The following is a 24507-nucleotide window of genomic DNA, read 5'->3' as shown; positions in this document are numbered from 1 at the left end:
GTCCTAGCGTAAGACCTGACAGGTAATAGGCACTCAATAAATATTCATTGAACTAATGAGTAGCTTTACTAAAAGCTATGTGTAAATGTTGATGATGCTTTTCTTCTAAGTAATTTAGTAGGAATATTGACATTAAGTTATCACTTTTAGGATTTTGTGAAGATTCTTAAGAACAACTGACCTTGTTATGAAATGAGAGTAGTTCCTTCTCAATACTGGACCATTTGTGGAATGACTATACTTCCCCTGTTATCAAGCAGATACAGTTTTTTTGCCTGAAGGTATTTAATCAATTCCCTTGGTGGAAAGGATTTTGATTCAATACCCAACATCTCATTGTAGGTGGTGCCCTATCCTGTTGTTGAGATTGTACAAGTCTTTTGGCCCCCATGGTCCAGATTCCTTGCTAATGTTCTGAATCCCTTCTTTTCCATCATCTAACTTTAGTTGCTGACTCTTATTCCTCAAACTCTTTTTTGAATTCCAAGCCTACCATTTGCCATATCCACACTGCCTGATCCCTCACCCACAGTCTGTCTTCTTCAGGTACCTGTCTTTCTAGGGACAATACGAGAACCTCAGATCCTGTCACAGTGATAAGACAAGATGTAGCTGGATGCAGCACACAGAAGACAAGCACAGATGTTTTTTATCAGGCAAAGAGCCAGGCAATGGAGCAAAGTAATGGAAACTGCTCCAGCTCCCTTCTGCTGTTGAGTTATCTCCCAAATATCTCTCAAATCCATCCATTCCCCTCCATTTCTACTATCAACACATTAGACTAAAACACCAAAAATTTTACCCTAGACTACTGCCAAAGCCTTCTAACTGATCTAAGTGCATCCACAATTGTTACCCTCCAATTCATTCTCCATATCACAGCCAGAGTGGTATTCTAAGAGAAAGCTAGATCACTTAAGATAAATGAGAGTTTATGAGATTAAAGAAGGCAGTAGTAATGGTGTGCTGTGCCTGTCACCTCTCATCTCCATGCCACCCTACATGGAGAAGAAGAAAGTGCTTCTCCTCATGATAAGCCAAGAAAGGCTTCGAGGGGACCACTTGATAAGTTGCAATATGTCTTCTGAGGTTTAAGGGACATAGGGATCAAAATTGGACTCATCCTGAGAAATATAGAGTGGAGACAGACCAGACACCTAGGGTTTGAGGTTACATATACAGTGGGAAAAGGATAAAAATATCAATTAATTTTAGACTTTAAGTTAACACATATGGGAAAATCTTAAATAACACTAAAAAAAAAAAAAGCATAAACGTCGCAATCCAATAAAAGAAAAAAAAAAAATGGAATGAGGAGAAAGAAGAACCTTAAAATAAGGCAAGCAAGAAGAGACACCAAAAAAGAAACATAGAAAAAGTGGGACAAATAGAAAGTACAAAAGAAGATGGTAGGAATGAGTTACAATATATTAGTAAAAAATAAATGTAATTGGACTAAACTCTCCAATTAAAAGACAGAAATTGTTAGATTGCCTAAAAAACACAAAATCCATATTCGTCTTTTATGAGATACATAAGGCAGGTGGAAGTAAAAGGACTGAAATAATATACCAGGCAAATACCACCCAAAGAAGGCTAGTACAACCACATGAACAACCGACCAAAAAAAAAAAAAGAAACCCCAAAACCACTGTAACTCAACAACAAAAAACAAACAATCCGATTTAAAAATGAGCAAAGGTCTTAAATAGACATTTCTCCAAAGAAGATATACAAGTGGCCAATAAGCATATGAAAAGATGCTCAACATCACTAACAATTGGGGAAACAGAAATCAAAACTACAATGAGATACCACCTCACATCCGTTAAGATGGCTATTATCAAAAAAAATAAAGAGAAAATAACAAGCATTGGCCAGGATATGGAGAAATTAGAACACTTTTGCATTGTTGGTGGGAATGTAAGAGGGTGCAGCTGTTGTGGAAATTGGTATGGAGGTTCCTCAAAATATGAAACATAGAATTACCATATGGTCTAACAATTCCACTTCTGGGTATGTGCCCAAAAGAATTGAAAGCAGGTTCTCAAAGAGATATTTGTAGACTCATGTTCATAACAGCACTATTCACAATAAGCAAAAGGTAGAAGAACCCAAGTGTCCATCATAGAAGAATAGGTAAGCAAAATGTGGTATATGCATAAAATGGAATATTATTAGTCTTAAAAATGAAGGAAATCCTCTCACATGCTATAACACGAATAAAACTTCAGGACATTATGCTAACTGAAATAAGCCAGCCACAAAAGGACAAATATTTTATGGTTCTACTTACATAAGCTCCCTAGAGTAGTCAAAATCATAGAGACAGAAAGTAGAATGGTGGTTGCCAGGGCTGAGTGGAGGGGGAAATGGGGAGTTGTTGTTTAATGGGTACAGAGTTTCAGCTGGGAAAGATTAAAAAGTTCTGGAGATGGATGGTGGTGATGGTTGCATAACAAGGTGAATATACTCAATGCCTCAGAACTGTACACTTAAAAATGGTTAAAATGGTAAATTTTATGTTATGTATGTTTTACTAGAAAAAAAGAAAAGCACTGAATGCCAAAAAAAGCATTATAAAGATAAAAATAGTCAACAAATACTAATAAAATGTTCAATTCATCAGGAAGATGTAACAATTCTAAACTTATATGTACCTAATAACAGCCTCAAAATACATAAGGCAAAATTGACAGAAATACAATAATAAATTGATAAATCCAATATCATATCAGGAAATTTTAACACAACTCTCTCAATAATTGATAGATTAAGCAGAAAAAAATCAGTAAGAATACAGAAAGTGAGAACATCATAATTAAGATTAATCTAACAAATAAATATCTATACTGCATTCAAAAACAAGAGATTATATTCTCTACAAGCACATATGGAATATTTATAAAAATTGAGAATAATAAATGGCCTAGTCCTAGGCCATAAGGAAAGTTTCAACCAATTTCAAAAATCAAACTTTCAAGAAACAGAAAATTCCAACTTAAACTATTCCAGAAAATAAAAAATTCATTTATGAGGCTGGTATAATCTTGTTGACAAAATCACACAGGGACTATATGAGAAAGAGAAGCTACAGGCAAACCTCACTCATGAACATAGATGCTAAAATCCTAAGTATTAGCAAACTAAATCCAAAAATGTATGAAAATAGATAATACACAATGAACAAGATAGGTTTATTCCAAGACTTTGACGTTGGTTCAACAGCAAATCCATAAAATAATTCACAACATTCAAGTAAAGGTTAAAGGAAAAAATTCTATAGACAAGCTTATTAGATACAGAAGAAACATTTAATTGAAAATCAAAAATAAAACACCTCTTAAACTGAAAAAAGAAAAAAGATAATTTCCTATAAATGAAAAAGGGTTTTAAAAAAACTATGGAAAGGATAATATGTGATGGTGAAATGTTTAAAATATTCTTTTAAAGATTTTATTTATTTTATTTTTTGCCCCCAAAGCCCCAGTAGATAGTTGCATGTCATAGCTGCACACCCTTCCAGTTGCTGTACGTGGGACTCGGCCCCAGGATGGACAGAGAAGTGGTGCCTCCATGCGCACCCGGGATCCGAACCCGGGCCGCCAGCATCGCAGCGCGCGCACTCAACCACCAAGCCACAGGGCCAGCCCCTAAAATATTCTTTTAAAAGTCAGAAACAACAAGGAAGCCCACTACTGTGGTCTGAATGTGTACGTCCCCCCAAAATTTATGTGTTGAAAATCTAATGCCCAAGGTGATGGTATTAGGAGGTGTGGCTTTTAGGAGGTGATTTACGTCATGAGGGTGGAGCCCTCATGAATGGGATTAGTGCCCTTATAAAAGAGGCTCCAGAGAGATCCCTTGTCGCCTTCCATCATGTGAGGACCCAGGGAGAAGTTGGCAATCCGCAACCCAGAAGGCGGCCTTCACCAGAACCTACCAGGCTGGCACCTGGTGTTGGACTTCCAGTCTCCAGAACTGTGAGAAATACATTTCTGTGGTTTATAAGCCACTCAGTCTGCAGTATTTTGTTACAGCAGCCCAAACAGACTAAGACACCCACTATCTTCATTTCTATTAAACAACGTCCTAGATACTGTAACAGGAAAAAGGTCTAATATGTTAAAGTATGAAATGTTAAGGAAGAAACAAAACAATTTAGGTGAAGGTGATGTGATTATCTACTTAGAAAAATAACTACCTCTACTCAGAAAACCCCAAAAAATATATAGACAAAGAACTGGAATTATGAAAAGAATTTAGCAAATTTGAAAAATTTAATATTACTATACAAAAGTCAATTATAAGACTTCTAATTTTGCTTTTGATGTAGAAAGACGCAAGAAAAAACAAAACAGATAACACATAGATCATCACTTTCCTTAAGCCCGTCAGAGAACTAAGGTCACAAGATAACCAAGTAACCTGAAATCCGCAGGAATAAGCCATTCCAAGGAGAATCTGACACTGGAACGGTCTCACCTATGGAGCAGCGTGGGAGGGAGAGACACAGGGCTGGCCACCACACAAGCAAGTAAGAATGAGCTAAAATTGTGAAAAACTGCAAAGGCCGAGTATGTGCTGGCGTGTGAGTCTGGAAATGCTGGGCATCTTTCAGAGGAGAGTCTGCACTCACTTGCAAGTTCCTTCCCAAGGGCTTCCCTGGAGGCTCATGAGAAAGACTGGGGCAGGTCAACTGACCAGAGAGAGCCCTGCTGGTGGTACAGGCAGCACAGAGGATGAGAGGATGGGAGGATGGGAGGAAACAGGCATGAAGCATCATCCACTTCCCTGAACCTTCTTTCATAGGAAGCAAAAGCCATAAGCTACAGGAGGTTGGACACTAAATGCACTTGCGCACAGGCCTCAAAAGAGGTGATCAGTGGCTGAGGAGGAGTATCTGGGGTTGGCAGGGCTGGCACTGAAGCCTGGCCCCCTCCCTCCTTCACCCTTCTCCCTTATGAAGCAAAAAATTTAAGCTACTGGGAGAAAACAAGCAGAGCCACTCATCCACAGGGCACAGGCAAAGACACATTACAGATGAGGGAGGGATAAAAGAATAACTCTCTACTCCTTAAGGAGGGTCAGGAAGTTGTCTTGGGCCTAAAATTCTAAGAGAACAAAGTAGAGTCATCTTACTGCTAGGAGAAGAGCAAGAAATTTCCAGCCAAGATCTAACTGCAGATATAAGGCAGAATTTGGCCGCAAGAGGTGATTTCTATTAACAGGTTGTTGTGGGTTTTTTTCTTAATGGAACTTGACAAGCTGAATCTAATGTTTAAATGCAAGAAGAAAGGCCAAGAAAAATCAGGAGGGGATGCTATTCACATGAATTATATAGCTAGAGAAATTTAGTCAGTGTGACATGGGAAGACAAATACAACAATGAAACAGAAGAGAGACCAGAAACAGACCAATGCATATATGGAACTATGGTATATCACGGGGGTGACACAGCAGATCAGCGGGGAAAGGAAGGACTTGTACAGACAGTTGGTTATCTATATGAAAAAAAAGAAAGAAAAAATCAGATTCCCACTTCACACCATACACAACATCAATTCTAGACGGGTTAAAAACTTAAAAATGAAAAGCAAAGTTTAAAGCTACTACAAGACAACAGAGGAGAAAAGCTAAACAAATTGTGGCATATTCATGTGAGTGAATTACAGATACATACATCAACATGGAGTAATTTAAAAAGCATACAGTGTAATTTAAAAGGCATCATGTTGTATGAAAAAGGCAAGTCATGGAAGAAGATATACATGGCTAAATGATACATTTAGCAAAACTCAACAATACATTTTGATACATATGCACGTGTTAAAGCTATAAAGAAAAAAATTTTAAATGTTAACACAAAATTCAAGGCAATGCTTATCTCTGCGGGACTGGCAGAGCGTTAGGGGTGGGGAAGAGGCAGGAAAGAAAAGGAATGCTGCTCAGAAGGACTGCCTGAAGGATGAAGGGACCCCACAGAGTGACACACTTCCAGAGGCCTGGAGGTGATGGGCGTAGTCGTCACCAGTTGGAGGAGTGGCCTTGCCCCCTTTGAAGGACTCCACCAGAGGTCTCCATCAGGAGGACTCCTCACCCCTTTATCTCACCTGCCTTCTTTCACCCAAACCCTGAAAGGGCTAGAAACCATAAGCTATGAGGGGGGGAGGATATGAACCAGAAAATCATAAGAATGAGAAATACTCCACCTCTCCACCCTCCAGGCTCCCCAGTCTGGGTCAGGCCCAAACAGTGGCTGGGAAACCAATTTAAATTGGGTAAGAGTTTGAATTTTTTTTAAAACACTGGACAAGAATGGAGTCATGTGATTATTAGACTGAATTAGATTTTTTTTAAGCCAAGGAAATATTTATTTACTTTCTAAGAGAAAAGCCATGGGACTTGCCTGATCATCCTTCTAGAAGTAGAAAGGAGGAAAGTCCACAGAGGGGATTTGAAGCAACAGTAAGAGAAAAAATAAAGTTGGTCTCTCCAGCTTATTTAGTAAACAAATTACACCTAAATCAATCCAGTTATTCACCTAATTAAAAGCCTTCAATGCTCCTTCCTCTCTTGGAATAACACCCAAATTCCTTACTGGGACTCAAAAGGCCCTCCCTGACCTGGCTCCGCTCTCTTGATGACTTTTCTCCTTTCTTCACGACACTGAGGTCACTCTGGTTTTCTTTTGGTTTCTCAAACACACATCCTACTCCTTTTGGCCTGGGGGCCCTTCCCATGCTGTTCTCTGTCTGGATCTTCCCCCCACCACCACCCCCTTCCTTCATCCTCATTCTTCCAATCTCATCATAAATATCCCTTCCTCTGGGAAACCTTCCAAGATCCTCCAAACAAAGGCTCAACCCCCAGGAAAATACTCTCTCAGTGCTACACACTCCTCTGTTGTAGACTTATGTCAACTGTAATGACATAATCGTGTGCAAGTTCACGGAGTGCATGGGCTTTAATGTCTTCTTCATGGCTCTATCATGGCGCCTTCCCTAGTGCCCTGTGTGTGGTAACTGTTAAGTAACTATTGTGCAAGTGATGAATGAAGGGCTCATCCTGCTTCACCCCCACCCCCCACTACCTAGACATCAGCCTTTGACCTGTTGCTGACCTCATAACTTTGGGATCCCAAATCCTCGACCTGCCCAGTTGAAGTTCCACTTGCCTCCAATTCTCTGATCCTGGCTCTCTGCTCTCATTTCCTGCCTTGAAGATGCCCTCTCCCTAGTTTCTGTGGAAGTAGAACAAAGTTACTGCATCTGATTGCAGAATGTGCTGTTCTGGTGTTCAAATGTTCTGATCCTTAAGAGAATTATCATATGCTTTTAAAAATAATTAGAATATAAGAGATTAATATTAACATCAAGATGATATTAACCATTTGTTAATCTTTTTTTCTTTTCTGAAGAAGATTAGCCCTGAGCTAACATCTGCTGCCAATCTTCTTCTTTTTGCATGTGAGCCGCCGTCACAGCACGGCCACTGACAGATGAGTGGTGTAGGTCCACGCCCGGAACCAAACCGGGGTTGCTGAAGTGGAGTGCGCTGAACTTAACCAGTAGGCCACCTGGGCTGGCCCGGTCATTTGTTAATCTTTAAAAAAGTGATTCAAGTTGTTTTCTACAAGGACATACCTATATCAACATGAACTAACTGACCTGGAATGTCAAAAACCCTCAAAAACAAAAAATAGTTCAGGAGATCATGGATACTTTTCTTAGAGACAGAAAGTTCTGTGATCCTCATGGTAAAAACCACTGTCACCAGCATTTGGTATATTATGTCTGATTCCAGTCCTCATCCCCACCTCCCAGTGAGCCGCCCCACGGTGCATGGAGCTGTTGGCTGTGGGACAAGATATGTATTGACAGCCCAGTACATATATAACATACAGAGTTCAACCTGGTGGAATAGGGCCACCACATTTGCAATAGGGTGAGTTTCTGGTAATCTGATATTGTTCCTTGTCTGGTTGCTAGATTTGGGGAAGGTGGGTGTACAACTCATATTGTTCCTCAAAGAGAGTTTTTAGGCCTTAACGCTTTAAGGGTCATTGGCTTTTGCTGATACCTTAGAAGTAAGCATGCCTTCTGCATATTTATGAGAATTCTGCATACCCTGCCATGCAGAACATCATGCAAGATGACCTCCACCACGTTAGGTGTGTTTGTTTGTAGGACAAACAAGAACTGGCATGTGAGTGAACGCTGTGGATAAGCAGCATCCAGTGTAGCCCAGAACATCTTTGATACTCAAGATGACAAACATATATTTCTATAGCTTGGCCTGCTGGTGCTGATATAATTGGCCCATGTTTCTAAAATTGGGGCATCATGCAAGGCAACTTGGAGTCTATAAATGTATTTGACCTTGTGAGGAATCAAGAAAAGACTTACTCTATTTGACCCAAAAAATTACTCAAAAAAGTAGGCTCAAAATTTAGAATAGAAATCAGTGTGCAGTCTAAATAAACGAGAGGCAGATCAGTAACTACCCGGAGTGGATCACTTTTCCAAAGTGAATGTTGTTGAATTGCTTGGTGTGTACACTTTCCTTAGGTTCATTCGCGGGTACGTAGGCATAAAAGATCATTTCATTTATGGTGATATACTGTGGAGCAAGTGCAGTCTCAAAGCCCATATCAGGAGCCTGGAATAGGAAGCAAGTAAACAGTGTATTAAACTATTTTATACTTCAATTATGACAAAATGCACATAACGGATTTGTTTCCAGGTCACATCAAAACAATATTGTTTTGCTTATAAACAGGAGTAACAGTTCAACATGTTCTGTTTGAATATCCATGCGTGTGCGAGGGAAAATGCATTTTTTTATTGAGGAGGAAAAGGGATTCTGAGGAGTAAGATTCAGTCTAGGATTCCTGTGCCTCTCTGGAAGGCTGAGTGGAAGGGTGCATGGAGACTGGAGTGTCTTCTAGCACGTGTGTGGGAGGAGTCCGGAGGTGCGGATTTTAGAAGGTGGTTCTTATCTGGAGTTGTATTCAGAAAGGGGGTCTGAGGGGCCGGCCCCGTGGCGTAGCGGTTAAGTGCGCGTGCTCTGCTGCTGGCGGCCCGGGTTCACATCCCGGGCGCACCCGGACGCATCCGGACGCATCGCGTGTCCGGCCGTGCTGAGGCTGCGTCCCACATAGAGTGGAGGAAGATAGGCACGCATGTTAGCCCAGGGCCAGTCTTCCTCAGCAAAAAGAGGAGGAGTGGCATGGATGTTAGCTTAGGGCTGATCTTCCTCACACACACACACACACACACACACACACACACACACAAAGGGGCTGTGAAGTACTTCTCTTCAGTGAAAGCTGCTGCTCCCAGTCTCATGCTAGTGACTCTGCACAGCTACCGAGTCCCCGACTCCGGAGGCATACGCCTTCTCATTCCCTCTGGTTCACAAGGCTTTCCCTGCAGTCAACACGGGCAACTTCGGCCCAGATTTCTGACCTGCAGGTCTTCTTTTCCACACACCTTCTCCAATCTTGATCCTGTCCAGCTTTGGGAACTCTTAGGGGTGAGAAGAAAGGCGGGAGCAGCGCCAAAGGGGATGTTGGCATTGACCTTGTTGCTGTGACATGGGGAGTGGGTGGTAGTGCAGACTGTTGGGGCACAGCCTCCATCAAGGAGTGCCTTCAAGACCCATTTTCTGTCATGCCTTTTAGTCTTTTAAACTGGGAGCCCACTGAGAGGGGAGAGAGTGGGACACAGATGCAAGGACAATAAATGTGGGACTGAACAAGTGGCTTAAGGACCCTGAAAATGCTTTAGAATTCTATATGACATTCTAGCCCGGGGGTGGCAAGAACATCCCACGGACAGTGTGTCCAAGTCCAATGAAGGGCAACATAGTGACAAAGGCACGGGCCGCGGAACCTGTGGTCTGGGCAGATGCCTGTCCAGTAACTAACCAGTGGTGGGTGTAATTTGGGGTAAATCACTTAGCCTCGCTGTGCCTCACTTTCCTCATCACTAAAATGAGGAGAAATAGTTTTTATAAAGGTTAAGAGCCACAGCAGTCCCTGGCACAGAGCCAGAGCCAAATAAAGGCTAGTGATTATGTTTACCCCGAAAGGATGTATGTGTGCTTTGTTTGGGGCATGGAGGTGATAATAATGAGTGTGACTTCCTTGAACTCATCCTGAGAATAACAACCTCATCAGCTTTTGATTTTAATAATTCAAACTTTCACATAAGAGAACTAAGATATTTTCTACAAATTTTAAAGTTAATGAAAAATTGAGGTAACTATCTTTTGGTTAGTTCTGCCCTCCCACTCACGTCATTGGCTTTCTATCTACACGGAGCCTACACCACAGGCTGGAAAATACACAGGGAGTCATGTGGTGGCATCTTACTGTCACAGGGAGGTTCCCCCCTCACTCTCTAGGAATATCTCAGACAGGGAAAGCTAAAACACCACTCTCTCAACCGCAGTCTTGCCCTGGTGATGTGGAATCATCTGTTAAAACTAGAATTATGCTCTATTCTATTTCCTTTAGGCCAAAGGGATCATTTTATTAAATCCTGGTCAAAAAATCTGTTTGATTCTTTGCTGATATATTGAAGAGAGTTGTTTTCATAACTGTGTGCCCAACGATGGGTTTTTAGGCATATATACCGTCACAAGTGGCACATTATACATTATAATTATTAGAAAAATCTGTATGTAGTATCATCTGTGAAAAAAGATAACTCCTTCCTATGTGAGCATAAGAAGAGGAAGAAACAGACGGCAGGGTTAATATAAAGAAGAAATGTAAACCAGTGGGAAAATAGAACTCATCTTTCTCCAAGGTCAAGGTTGGGAGGTAGAGAATCAAACCCACTAAGAACCTGGGTTGGGAGTAACGGATCTAGCTTAGACCATCTGATAGTGTTTTCTGTGAAGATATTTGTATGACGATATCCTGGGTGTAGTTAAATCTATATAACTCTGTATGAGACTTGAAAGGAGATTTTAGAGATGTCCCCTGGTATATGGAAGTTTTTCCTTTAGTTAAGTAGAGCAAAGTACATTCATAAGAGTTTGTCCCAAGGAAAATACTTTCCCATTATTCTGTGTATAGAACGTCGCATCTATTCTTAAAACAAGGCAAACTGTTTCAATGCTTTATATCACTGACCTGCCCAAAAATACCTTTAGAATTTCCAAAGGCTGCAAGTGACCCTCCAGCTTCAAAACGATCTGGAGTCAGTTTATGTATGAATCCCATGTGGTCATAGTATAATGTGAAAATTTTATCAGAAATTGATCCAATTTTACTATATCGCTCTAATCCTATTAGGAAAGAAACAGAAGTCTCTCGATATCGATGTAATACAACTAGAGAACTTTTAACACTATACCTTATAAAAACTCCTTCATTTAAACTAAAGGATGGGAGTAAGGCTCTGAGACTCCAGAATTAGTAAAATACATGTTAGTCTTTGTTAAGCCCCTGGAAAGTCTTTTCCAGGCTCCATCACACTACAGAACCTGTTTGCTGAAGTAGGTAAAAACAGAGGGAAGGGATGTTTAAGGGGTCTAGAGGAAAAGCGGTTAGCTCTTCCTGGTAGTGGATTCTCTTCCTAATACCAGGAAATCAGATTCCTGAATAGGCGGAAGGCAGTGAGAAAATAACCCTCAGGAAGGCAAGGGGAATTATCAGTCGAGACCATCGGGTCATTAGCTATGCTAGGATTAACATATTGAACCAAACTCGGTGTCCTATGTTTCTCTCATGCCTTAGGGCAACACATTGAGAGGTACTGGCAGGAATCTGGCACTATGGCAGCATTCACTCAACCAACAGAGACTGACCCAGAGAAAGAGAGGGCCACCTCCCCTGCACGGAACCACAGTGACAGCTCAGGATGAAAAAGGCTGACTCTCACCGCCCCCAACCCTCCCTAGTTCGGCCAGGCTCTCCTGGTCCATTCTCCTGTTCCTGATCCCTAAATGCTGGAGTGCCCAGGACTCAGTACTCAGATGTCTTCTCTTACTATCTCTGGAGATCCTGTCCAGTTTTAGGATTTTAAATCCATCTTTATGTGGATGATTCCCAAATTTAAACCCTCCATCTCATTCTCTTCCCTGAACTCCAGACTTATATATCTAAGTGCCTACTGACGGCTCCAGATCCATGTCAGTCAGGCATCTTGAACTGAACTCATCCCAAATCAAGCTCCTAATTCTCACACAAAGCTTCTCCATACTCAGCCTTCCTCATCTCCAGTAGGGGCAACTGCATTATTCCCATTGCTCAGTTCAAAAACCTTGGTGTTGTTCTTAATTCCTCTCTTCCTCTCACACATCTAATCCATCAGCAAATCTTATTGACTCTAGCCTCCAAAAACATACAGAACCCAACCACCTCTCACCACCTCCACCACTATCACTTGGTACAAGCCAATATGATAAATACATATAAGAAGAGATTTTGGTATGAGGAATCAGCTCATACAATTACGGAGGCTGAGAAGTCTTATGATCTGCTGTCTGTAAGCTAGAGAACCAAAGGCCCAAGAACCAGGGGAGATGATGGTGAAACTCCCAGCTGGAGGCTAAAGGCCTGAGAACTGGGGGGTTCACTGGTGTAAGTCCCAGTCCAAGGGCAGGAGAAGACCAACATCCCAGCTCAGCAGGCAGGCGGGAAGCAAAAGGGGTGAATTCCTCTTTCCTCCACCTTTTTGTTCTACTCAGGCCCTCAACGGATTGGATGATGCCCACCCACATTGGGGAGGGCAGTCTACTTTAGTGAGTCCACTGATTCAAATGCTAGTCTCATCCAGAAACACTCTCACAGACACATTCAGAAATAATGTTTAATCTGGGCACTCCTTGGCCCAGTAAATTTGACACATAAAATTAATCATTACAATTGCTAAGGTTCAATATGCCATATTTCATCTATAAACATAACACTTTTTTCACATTTTAACATCTTGGAAATTGAGATATGTCTTACAATCATTGTCCACCAGGTGGAACTCACGCCACAGTGGTCAATTGGCTACACACGCATGTACTTTGTCTCAGCTCTTTATGTTGTCATCACTTTGAGTTTCCTGAATCAGTGTACATGTTGAGTTTTATCGCTGCTTAAAATGACTGCAAAAATACTACATTATAATCTGACATTAAAACAAAGTTATTGGGGGTGCAACAAGAGAGGAAAACAAAGCAGGGCATATAGTTATCAATAAAGAAAATATCGCTGGATGAATTACCACGATTCCACGTTTTCTTGTAGAACAACCACTAAGTATTTTATAGGACCTAAGAAAGGTACAAACACACAAGTAGATGAAATTTCATATGTTTTACTACTGAGATACATGCAAACTGACTGCCATATCACACACCAAGCAGTGCAACTGCAGGCCGGGGAAATAATGTCACAGTAATCCAGGATCACTGCTAAAACATTGTTAAATTTAATTGGAAGAGTTATTCTTTCTTTCTGTGAATAGAACAAACTGCATTTTACAATAAATGAGTCAGATTTAATGAAATATGGTGTTTACAACATTCTTCTGTTGGCTTTGCATATGAAATACTAGTTGAGTTATTTCCAAAATCTTAGGTAATACTATTTTTCTCTGAAGGTTCTGTAGAAGAATATGCAATATTCATTGTTGCAGCTGAAAAATCCAAGGCTGGCCTGATTTTTGTGCCTTTAAAATTAACATTTTCTATTTCAAATAATTCAGAACAGTGTTTTTGCTTTTATTATTGGTTTGTTTTGCTTTTAGTTTAAAAAAATTGCCTTATCAATTTTAGTGTCCTTTATTCTTCCTGTTTTCAGTATTTGTCCATTCATGTCAGAAGGCCACAATGTACCAGGAAGTGTAGATAAAATAGAGAAACAGAGCCACCACTTCTGTTCCTCAAGGGAAATTCCTTCAACTTGCAGTTTCTCATTCTTTAGCATTTATATTTGTCATTTTAGATTCTTTCTAATTATTTATTCATTCTGCATCTGGAAGTGTTTCCACAGTTTATAATTTGTAATAGTTTATAATTTGTATTGACAGTTTAGTTTTTTTTAGGTGTTATTTTTGCTGTTTCCAAAGTAATCTTGCTTAGTCTATCTTGATTTCCGTTTCACAATATGTGCTGTTTATTCTTGATTGCTCATTCCTCCAGATCCATTCTCAGACTTTCTTTTCCCTATTTGGTGCACTGGAAGACTGACCCCTATGAATTGCAATACTAGTGCTCTGTTTCCAGCTGGCTTCTGACTGGGTCTGGCCAGTGAAAGGCACTAGCAGGAAATAAGAACAAGGGAAGGAGAGAGAAGTCTGTCTGTCTATCTACCTATTATCTACTTATTTGCCTTACCTCTTTAATCAAAGGGACTATAATGGCTGTCTTCCATTTCTAGTCTCAGGATATTTTAATATCATTTTGGTTCTTTTAACTCTGTCCACCCCTCTGCAAATAGTCCCCTTATAAAGGCTCTTTGGGTGAAACCGCTGAGTGAAATTATGTTTCTGCCAGGACCATAACTGATATAGTATTTTTACCAGAAATATCCCTAGAAAGTAGAATATCAAGGTGGGATTCTGGGACTGAGTTGCTCACATATCTAAGGATGCACAGATGACATTTAATGCTTGGTAGATACTGTGACAGTGGCAATCCATAGCAAGCAAGGTCACCACAATTACTCAAATTATTACTGGTAGTTGAATGGGATGGAGTGTTTGTGGAGGGCAAGACATTAGGCGATCAAATGGGGTGTCTATACTTGATTACGTTGACAACCATAGTTTTTACAAAGATTGTGGGGTGGTATGACTTTTATGACTGTATTGGAGAGCTTACAAAAAAAAAAGCTTATGACCTTGAATATCCAACTCAAGGTCAGAGTAGAGAACCTGACAGCTGTATGGGGAAAAAAATGAACCTCACCTCATAGCACACACAAAATTAGAAATTTTACATAGACTTATATAAGAAAACTAAAACAATTAATATGCTAGAAGAAAACAAGAGAATATCTTAATAACTTTGGGATAGGTAAAGACTTCTTATACAGGATACAAGAAAGCACTAAACATAAAAGGAAAGACTGAACTTTCAAAAATTAATTTTTTTTCATCAAAAGACATCACGAAGAGAACAAGAAAGACAAGCCACTGATTGGGAAAAGATATTTGCAAGTCATATTTCTAAAAAAGGACTCACCTATAATACATTAAAAACTCATAAAAATCATTAAGAAAAAATGAATCCAATCAAAACTTGATTAAAAAAGACTTGAAGAGACAATGTACAAAAAAGAATATAAAAATGGCCAATGAACATATGAAAATGTGCTCAATATTATTACTCATGCAAACTAAATCTTCAGTGAGATACCACTACACACTCACTGTAATGGCTTACTGTCTAAAAGACTAACAATACTAAGTGTTGGCGAACAAATGGAATTCCTTCATGTTGCTCGCAGGACAATGAATTGATACAATCAATTTGAAAAAATATTGGCAGCACTTAATACTTTTTTCCACAAAAAGCTAAACATGCATTTACTTTATGATACAGCAATTCTATTCCTAGGTATATACCAAAAAGAAATGAAAGCTCTGTCCAGCAAAAGACTTAAACAAAAATGCTCATAGCTGCTTTATTTATAATAGGCCCCAAATAGATTAATTCAAATACATATCAACAGTAGAATGGATAAACAAATTGCAGTATAGTCATACAATGGAAGACTACATAGCCGTGTAAAAGAACAAATTACTAATATGTGCAATAATATGAAGAAATCTCACAGTCATAATGTTGATACAAAACGTCAGACACAAAAGAATATATAGTGCATAATTCTATTCATATGAATTTCAAAATGAGGTAAAACGAATCTATGGTATTAGATGTCAGAATAATGGCTAACACTGGAGGTATATTGAAAGGAAAGTGGCCTGAGGGAGCTTTCTAGAGGACTGGAAATGCTCCATATCATGCTCTACTTGCCAATCCCTCCTAATAATACTCATAGTCACTTTTGTTTATTTCACAATCACATGATGCCTGATTGTCAGACTCTTAAATGCTACTGCACAACCACTGTCTCAACAAATGATTCAGACAAGTAAACCACAAAGATTAACCTTGATACCAACAGAAATTGAGCAAAAGTTTTATTGATGGAATAGAGAATAAATAAACACGGTGAAAATCTGGGGAAACAGAATCAGAATTTTGTGGTCTTTCTTTATCCTTGAATGAGGAAGGACCAACAGAGGAGACTGTACAATCATAAAACTGCTTCTGCTGGTGAGCATCAAGGACACGATACTGAGGCCCAAGAAACCATCCTTTCTGATGTCATATCAGAAACCTTTAGAAAGCTTGTTGATTAAAATCATATCAGAGACTTGCAAGGCCAGAAGAAACTGGTTTTAAGCTAGACATCAAGAATGTTGCCAATGTTAAAAACAAACAAAAAGAACAGTCTCACTCTTGTCTGGGAGACAATCTGTTTTTCCTACTCTGGTTAGACCTGATCAGACGTCTCCAAGTTTACTCCGATCTCCAAATTTACCTGATAATCTATAGAAGTGCTACTTGAGCGCTGTTCGGGAAGACTGTATTTCTGAAGGTAGATCTCCCTTGCCCATTAAGTTATTGAATTTCAGCTTTATTTTTGACACAATTGGTAGCTTCATTATCTTATGAATCCCTGAAAAAATGAGCCAAAAAAAAAATAAAACATGTATGAAAACTATAAACCTCTCTGAAGAAAACATAGGAGTACATCTTCATGATCGCAGATTAGGCAACGGTTTCTAAGATATGACACCAAAAGCACAAGTAACAAAAGGATAAATAGACACATTGGACTTCATCAGAATTAAAAATGTTTGTGTTTCAAAAAGCACCATCAAGAAAGTGAAAAGATAACTCATAGAATGAAAAAAAAATACTTACAAATCATATATCTGCTAAGGGACTTATATCCAGAATATATAAAGTACGCTTATGACTCAACAGTAAAAAGACAATTAACTCAATTTAAAAATGGGCAAAGGATTTGAGTAGACATTTCTCTAAAGAAGATATAAAAATGGCCAATAAGCACATAGAAAGATGCTTAACATCATCAGTCATTAGGGAAATGCAAATCAAAACCACAATGAGATACAATTTCTCACCCACTAGGATAACAAAAATACAGACAGACAATAATAAGTGATGGTGAAGATGTGGAAAAATAATCCTACATTGCTGGTAGGAATGTAACATGGTACAGCCACAGTTTGGCAGTCCCTCAAAATGTTAAACAGAGGGCCGGCCCTGTGGCTTGGTGGTTAAGTGCGTGCACTGCGATGCTGGCGGCCCGGGTTTGGATCCCGGGTGCGCATCGAGGCACCACTTCTCCGTTCATCCTGAGGCCGAGTCCCACATGCAGCAACTAGAAGGATGTGCAGCTACGACACACAACTATCCACTGGGGCTTTGGGGGGAAAAAATAAAATAAATAAAATCTTTAAAAAAAAAAAAAAATGTTAAACAGAGTAAGCCATATGACCCGGCATTTAAACTCCTTTACTTGAAGCGACTCCAAGAAAATTGAAAGTATATTTCTACACAAAAGCTCATATGCAAATGTTCATAACAACATTATTCATAAGAGCCAAAAAGTGAAAAAGTATATCAGATGTCCATCAACTCAAATATTGTGATAAATAGATAAACAAAATGTGCTATATCCGTAAAATTGAATACTATCCAGCCATAAAAGGGAGAGAAATACTGACACATGCTACAACACAGATAAAACTTGAAGACATTATGTTAAGTGAAATAAGCCAGTCACAAATGGACAAATACTGTATGATTCCACTTATTTGAGGTACCCAGAACAGTCAAATTTGTCGGGACAGAAAGTAGCTGCCAGGGGCTGGAAGAAGGGAGAATAGTGAGTTATTGTTTAATGGGTACAGAACTTCACTTTGAGAAGACGGAAAAGTTCTGGAGGGAGATGGGTGGTGGTCATGGTAGCACAACAAAGTGAATAAATTTAACATGACTAAACTGTGCACTTAAAAATGGTTAGAGTGCTAAATTTTGTATAATGTATATTTTACCACAAAAATAAATAATAGCAAAAACAAAAACAAAACCACCCGTAGCAATCAAAAAAAGAAAAGGAATGATATTGTGCCCAAATATAGAAAAGCATGAGCTAAGGAAAGAAAGAGAAAATTCTGATGCAACAGGTCACACTATTTTACATCCAGCACTTTGAGGCAACATTGAGAGAAGCAAGATTAATCAACAAAGTCTGGAGGACTCTCAGTAATACCCTCCTAACAAGAGAGAAGTTGACAGTGGATGAGATGGTACCCAAAGGAAAAGTAAAGGGAAAAATCAAACCCTCTTGAGTGAAGCCAGGTTTACCACCTTCCAAGGCACTGTACTGAGTTGACAGAACGAGTCCAAGTCCTAACTAACGAGGTGAAGCAAACAGGTCTCGAGAATAATTCACCTATGTTATATCAGAGCAAACAGAAGATCCGACCAGTGTGGCACACTTTAATGATGAAGTAGAGAAAAGGAGGAGGAGGGGAGGGATAGAAGGAGAAGATATGGGCAAGGAAAAGGGGTAAAGAAGAAGGTGGGGGAATGGGGGAGGCAAGAAACATTAGGGATGGAAGAGACTGACAGCACATAAAAGATACAAAGAATCCGGTTGAGACAAAGCATTCCCAAGATACGAGGTAAACTTTCCTCCGTATTTTTCATCAAAAGACCTTAATAAATTAATAGATTCGCCAAAACAAGATCCCAAAGACCCAATAATTGAATGACAAAATAAAATGAAAATGTAGATCATAGAGATATAGAAATAAATTGAGAACAATGTCCCTTAATCACTCTAGGCTCCAAGACTGGACACCAAATTCAACTGAGTTGGAAAGGAGTGGGCATCTGTCAATAGGTCAACCGGTATTAACTGTTTCTTCCACTGTGCAAAAAAACTGAGAGGAGCTATCTAGGCTTGATCGATGAAATCACAAAATTACCAAATCAAGTAGATGGAGAGTCATATATCATTTACACAACTCCATCTCTTAGAGTTGTGAGATCTTGGTTGCATCAGTTTAACCTGTAAAAGTAAGCTAACATTACCTACATGTCAGCTATGCTGTTATGAATATTAAATGAGATGATATTTGTAACATGCTGAGCACAATTGCGGCTCAATAAGTGGGAGCTACTATTATTTCTTTTGGGAAAGTAAAACATCACTGAAATTGTAAATGAGAACATAGCATGATGACCCAAGGTTCCCCTTTCTTAGGGCCATTCATAGGATCTTACTTTCGTAGATTCTAAAAATCCATCACCCCCGGAGGATTCCAGGAAGATGGCGGAGTAGGAAGCGCCAGGAATCTGTCTCCCCGTCTGGACAATTGCACTGGCAGAATCTGTCTGATGTAACTATTATGGAACTCTGGAGTCGATTGAAGACGTGCATCTTCCAGAGGAAGGCTTGGATGGTAAATTGTGATTGATTTCCGCTCTTAGCACAGTAGAAGCTCTCCATCCTCCACCCCCAGCTATCTGGCAGGCAGCTAGGCATGGGTTCCTGAGGCAGTTGCATACAGCTTGCAGGAGTCAGGGTGGGCAAAAAAGGCCCTGTCCTCCAAATATTGGGGATCTATGCTCTGATTGCTGCTTCTGATCACAGAGGTGCAGAAAAAAAGGAGGGTGGCCATTATTGTTTCACCTCCCCCCATTTTTGCAAGTGACTGAAGCAACTCCCCCCTCCAGCCCCCTGCCCAAGTGACTTCCAGAGATTTTAAAGGACCCAGGCCTTTCCTTTCTCCTTCCTTTTTCTCTTTTTTGCCTTTTGGGAGCCAGACATTAAAGACTAGGACACTTGGGCTATTATCAAAAAGACAAGAGATAACAAGTATAGGCAAGGACAGGGAAAAGGGAACCCGTGTGCGCTGCTGGTGGGAGTGTAAATTGGTGCAGCCACTATGGAAAACAAGGTGGAGATTTCTCAAAAAATTAATAATAGAACTACCATATGATTCCACAATTCCACTTCTGTGTATATATCCAAAGGAAATGAAATCACTATCTTTTTTTTTTTTTGTGAGGAAGATCAGCCCTGAGCTAACATCTGATGCCAATCCTCCTCTTTTTGCTGAGGAAGATTGGCCCTGAGCTAACATCTGTGCCAATCTTCCTCTACTTTATATGGGACGCCACCACAGCATGGCTTGACAAGCCGTACATCAGCACGCCCGCGGGATACGAACTGGCAAACTCCGGGCCGCCGCAGCAGAGAGTGCAAACTTAACTGCTTGCACCACCAGGCTGGCCCCTGAAATCACTATCTTGAAGAGATATCCACATCCCCATGTTCACTGCAGCATTAGTGACAACTGTGAAGATATGGAAACAATCTAAGTGTTTATCCACAGATGAATGGATAAAGAAAATGTGATATGTATGTATTATAATATGTATCTTCCTATTCATATATATATATGAATATTATTCAGCTATAAAAAAGAAGGAAATCCTGCCATTTGCAACAACATGGATGAAACTTGAGGACATTATGCTAAGTTACATAAGTCAGACAGAGAAAGACAAATACTGTATGATCTCAATTATATGTGGAATCTATTTTAAAAAAGTCAAACTCATAGAAATAGAGAGCAGGATGGTGGTTGTCAGGGGTGTGATGGTGGGGGTGGTGGAAATTGGTGAAGATGGTCAAAGGGTACAAACTTCTAGTTATAAGATGAAAAAGTTCTAGGGATGTAATGTACAGCATGATGACTATAGTTAACAATACCACATTGTATATTTGAGAGTTGCTAGGAGAGTAGATCTTAAAAGGTCTCACCACACACAAAAAATTGTAACTATGTGAGGTGAGAGGTGTGTTAACTAACTTTATTGCAGTAATCATTTCACAACATGTACATATATGAAATAATTATGTTATACATCTTAAACTTACACAATGTTATATGTCAATTATATCTCAATAAGGCTGGGGAAAAAAAGACTAGGACATTCAAAAGCAATTGCATATATGAGGAAAATTAGAAAATGACCATGCACGCCCAGGGAAAAGCACAGGCTCAGAAAAGACCTGAGAAGACCTTAAGTTTACACCTCAGGCTGATCCTTGGCACAGGGACAGTCTGCAACAATAAAAAATAAAAAACAAAAAAAAACAACTGAAAAACAATAACAAAAAAAGCAAACTGTGGGGAATGGAGAGAATCTGATTTCCAGATTTACATTATTAGATTTAAATGTCCAGTTTTCAACAAAAAAATCACAAAGCATACAAAGAAACAGGAAAGTATGGCCCTTTCAAAGGAAAAAAATAAACCATCAACAGAAACCATCCTTGAAAAAGATTTGATGGCAGATCTACTAGACAAAGACATTAAAACAACTCTTTTAAAGATGTTCAAAGAACTAAAGGAAGATGTGGAGGAAGTCAAGAAAATGATGTATGAACAAAATGGAAATATCAATAAAGAGAGAGAAAACCTAAAAAAAACCAAAAAGAAATGTGGGAGCTGAAAAGTACAATAACTGAAATGAAAACTTCACTAGAGGGACTCAAAGGCAGATTGGAGCAGGCAGAAGAAAGAATCAGTGAACTTGAAGATAGGACAATGGAAATTATTGAGTCTGAGGAACAAAAAGAAAAAAATCGAAAAATGTGAGTAATGGTTTGTAACTGTACTTTTGTTTTCTACATGATTCAAGAGACTAATACACCTAAAGAAAAAAGCCAATAATTAATATAAAAGCTAGTATTACTTACTGTAACTTAGGTTTATAACTCCAAATCTTGTTTTTTACATAATTTAGGAGACTAATGCATTTAAAAGAATTATTAGTTTATGTTTAGAGGCACACAAAGTGTAAAGATGTAATTTGGTGACATCAACAGCCGAAACAATAATAGTTGGAGACTTCAATACCACACTCACAATAATGGGTAGAACAACCAGATAGAAGATAAGTAAGGACATAGAGGACTTGAACAACACAATAAACCAGCTAGATCTAACAGACATATACAGAACAGATTTTTTGTGGAATTTTGTAGAACGTTTCTACAAAACATTTAAAGAAGAACTAATACGCAATCCTTCTCAAACTTTTCCAAAAAATTGAAGAGAAGAGAACCTTTTCTAACTCACTTGATGAAGTCAGTATTATCCTGATACCAAAGCCAGACAAAGACACTACAAGAAAAGAAAACAACAGACCAATATCCCCAATGAGCATTGATGCAAAAATCCTCAACAAAATACTAGCAAACCAAATTTAACAGCAGATTAAAAGGGTAACACACCATGACTAAGAGGGGTTTATTCCTGGAATGCAAGAATGTTTCAACATACGAAAATTGATCAATATAATACATCACATTAACAGGATGAAGGGAAAAAACACACCATCATCTCAATTGATACAAAAAGCATTCAACAAAATTCAACATCCTTTCATGATAAAAGCACTTAGACTAGGAATAGAAGGAGACTACCTCAATATAATAAAAACCATATACGAGAAACCCACAGTGAACATCATACTCAATGGTAAAAGACTGAAAGCTCTTCCTCTAAGATCAGGAAGAAGGCAAGGATGTCCACTTTCACCACTTCTATTCAACATAGTACTAGAAGTTCTAGCCAGAGCAATTAGACAAGAAAAAGCAATAAAAGGCCTCCAAATCACAAAGAAAGAAGTAAAATTATCCCTCTTCACAGATGATATGATCTTATATGTAGAAACCCTAAAGATTCTCCAAAAAAACTGTTAGAACTAATAAACAAATTCAACAAAATAGCAGGATATAAAATCAATACACAAAAATCAGTTGCATTTCTATACACTAACAATGAATAATCAGAAAAGGAAATTAGGAAAACAATTCCATTTACGATAGCATCAAAAAGAATAAAATACCTAGGAACTAACTTAACCAAGGAGGTTAAAGGCAACCCACAGAATGGGAGAAAATACTTGCATGTCATATATCTGATAAGGGATTAATTATCTAGAATATATACGGCACTCCTAAAACTGAACAATTAAAAAAACAAGCAATCTGATTAACAAATGGGCAAAGGATTTGAACAGACATTTCTCCAAAGAAGATATACAAATGGCCAACAAGCTCATGGAAAGATGCTCAACATCACTAATCAATAGGGAAATGCAAATCAAAACTACAACGAGCTACCACCTCACACCCATTAGGATGACTACTGTCAAAAAACCAGAAAATAACAAGTGTTGGCAAGGATGTGGAGAAATCGGAACCCTTTTATACTGGTGGTGGGAATGTAAAATGGTACAGCCACTGTGGAAAACAGTATTGCAGTTCCTCAAAAAAATTAAAAATAGAATTACCATATGATCCAGCAATTCCACTTCTGAGTATGTACCAAAAAGAATTGAAAGCAGGGTCTCAAAGAGATGTTTGTACACCAATGTTTATAGTAGCACTATTCACAATAGCTAAAACATGGAAGCAACCCAAGTGTCCTTCAATGGAGGAATAGATAAGCAAAATGTAGTACATTTGTATACATACACTGGAATATTATACAGCCTTAACAATGAGGAAAATTCTGTGATATGCTACAACATGGATGAACCTTGAGGATATTATGCTAAGTGAAATAATCCAGTCACAAAAGGACAAATACTATATGACTCCACTTACATGAGGTACCTACAGTAGTCAAAATTATAGAGACAGAAAGCAGAATGGTGGCTGCCAGGGGCTGTGGGGTGGGGCGGTGGCGGGGTGGGAATGAGGAGTTATTGTTTAAAGGGTACATAGTTTCAGTTTTACAAGATGAAAAGAGTTATGGAGATGGATGATGGTGATGGCTGCAGAGCATTATGAATATATTTAATACCACTGAACTATACACTTAAAAATGGTTAACGTGGTAAATAAATATTGTTATGTGTATTTTACCACAATAAAAAAATTTTTTAATCCATCACTTCTAATAGGTTTGAGACCTTAAGATTAGTTGATTAATATGGCAGATTTTTCATATATTTTCTAACCCCTGGCTTACAGGCAGTGCTTATACCAATAAAAGTGAATTCCTCACCTGCCTTGGTCAAGTAAACCTTTCCACTTTGGGAAACGAAAGTAATATCTGAAGTATAAAAACTATGATAAGTATTCTTTATGATATCATCGTGAAAGTCAGCTAAGAATTCAAAGGTGTTGCCGCCATCAATTGAAAGCCATACCTGAGGGAATAAAAAGATAATATCTCACTAAAGAGCTGCCATGTAACCGTCAGCAATTACCTACCAGCCTAATATTCCTACATAAGAAAAGTCACGCAGCATGGTCCTTCCCATACCCCCACATCCATCACACACACACACACACACTCACACACACACGTATAGACTCCTTACCTACTTGGTCTACTCTATCTCCTTCCTAGAGTTTGT

The 24507-nt window shown here is 39.0% G+C and overlaps 1 protein-coding gene across 1 annotated transcript in view; it reads right to left on the bottom strand.

Moving 5' to 3' along the window:
* Nucleotides 1–24507, bottom strand: part of CATSPERB (catsper channel auxiliary subunit beta) — a 100836-nt gene that overhangs the window by 33553 nt on the left and 42776 nt on the right. Inside the window, exons 14-16 of the mRNA XM_087448042.1 lie at nucleotides 24153–24297; nucleotides 11147–11301; nucleotides 8507–8661 (exon numbers count right to left, since the gene is read on the bottom strand). Coding sequence (XP_087304168.1) covers nucleotides 8507–8661; nucleotides 11147–11301; nucleotides 24153–24297 — 455 coding nt within the window. The remainder of the gene's footprint in view (nucleotides 1–8506; nucleotides 8662–11146; nucleotides 11302–24152; nucleotides 24298–24507) is intronic.

The sequence above is a fragment of the Ceratotherium simum genome, chromosome 24 (assembly GCF_057802395.1).
Source record: "Ceratotherium simum simum isolate JZ-2026a chromosome 24, ASM5780239v1, whole genome shotgun sequence".
Lineage (NCBI taxonomy): Eukaryota > Metazoa > Chordata > Mammalia > Perissodactyla > Rhinocerotidae > Ceratotherium > Ceratotherium simum.
Note: the sequence above shows the minus strand (reverse complement) of the source record. Positions and strands in the feature narration are given on the sequence as shown.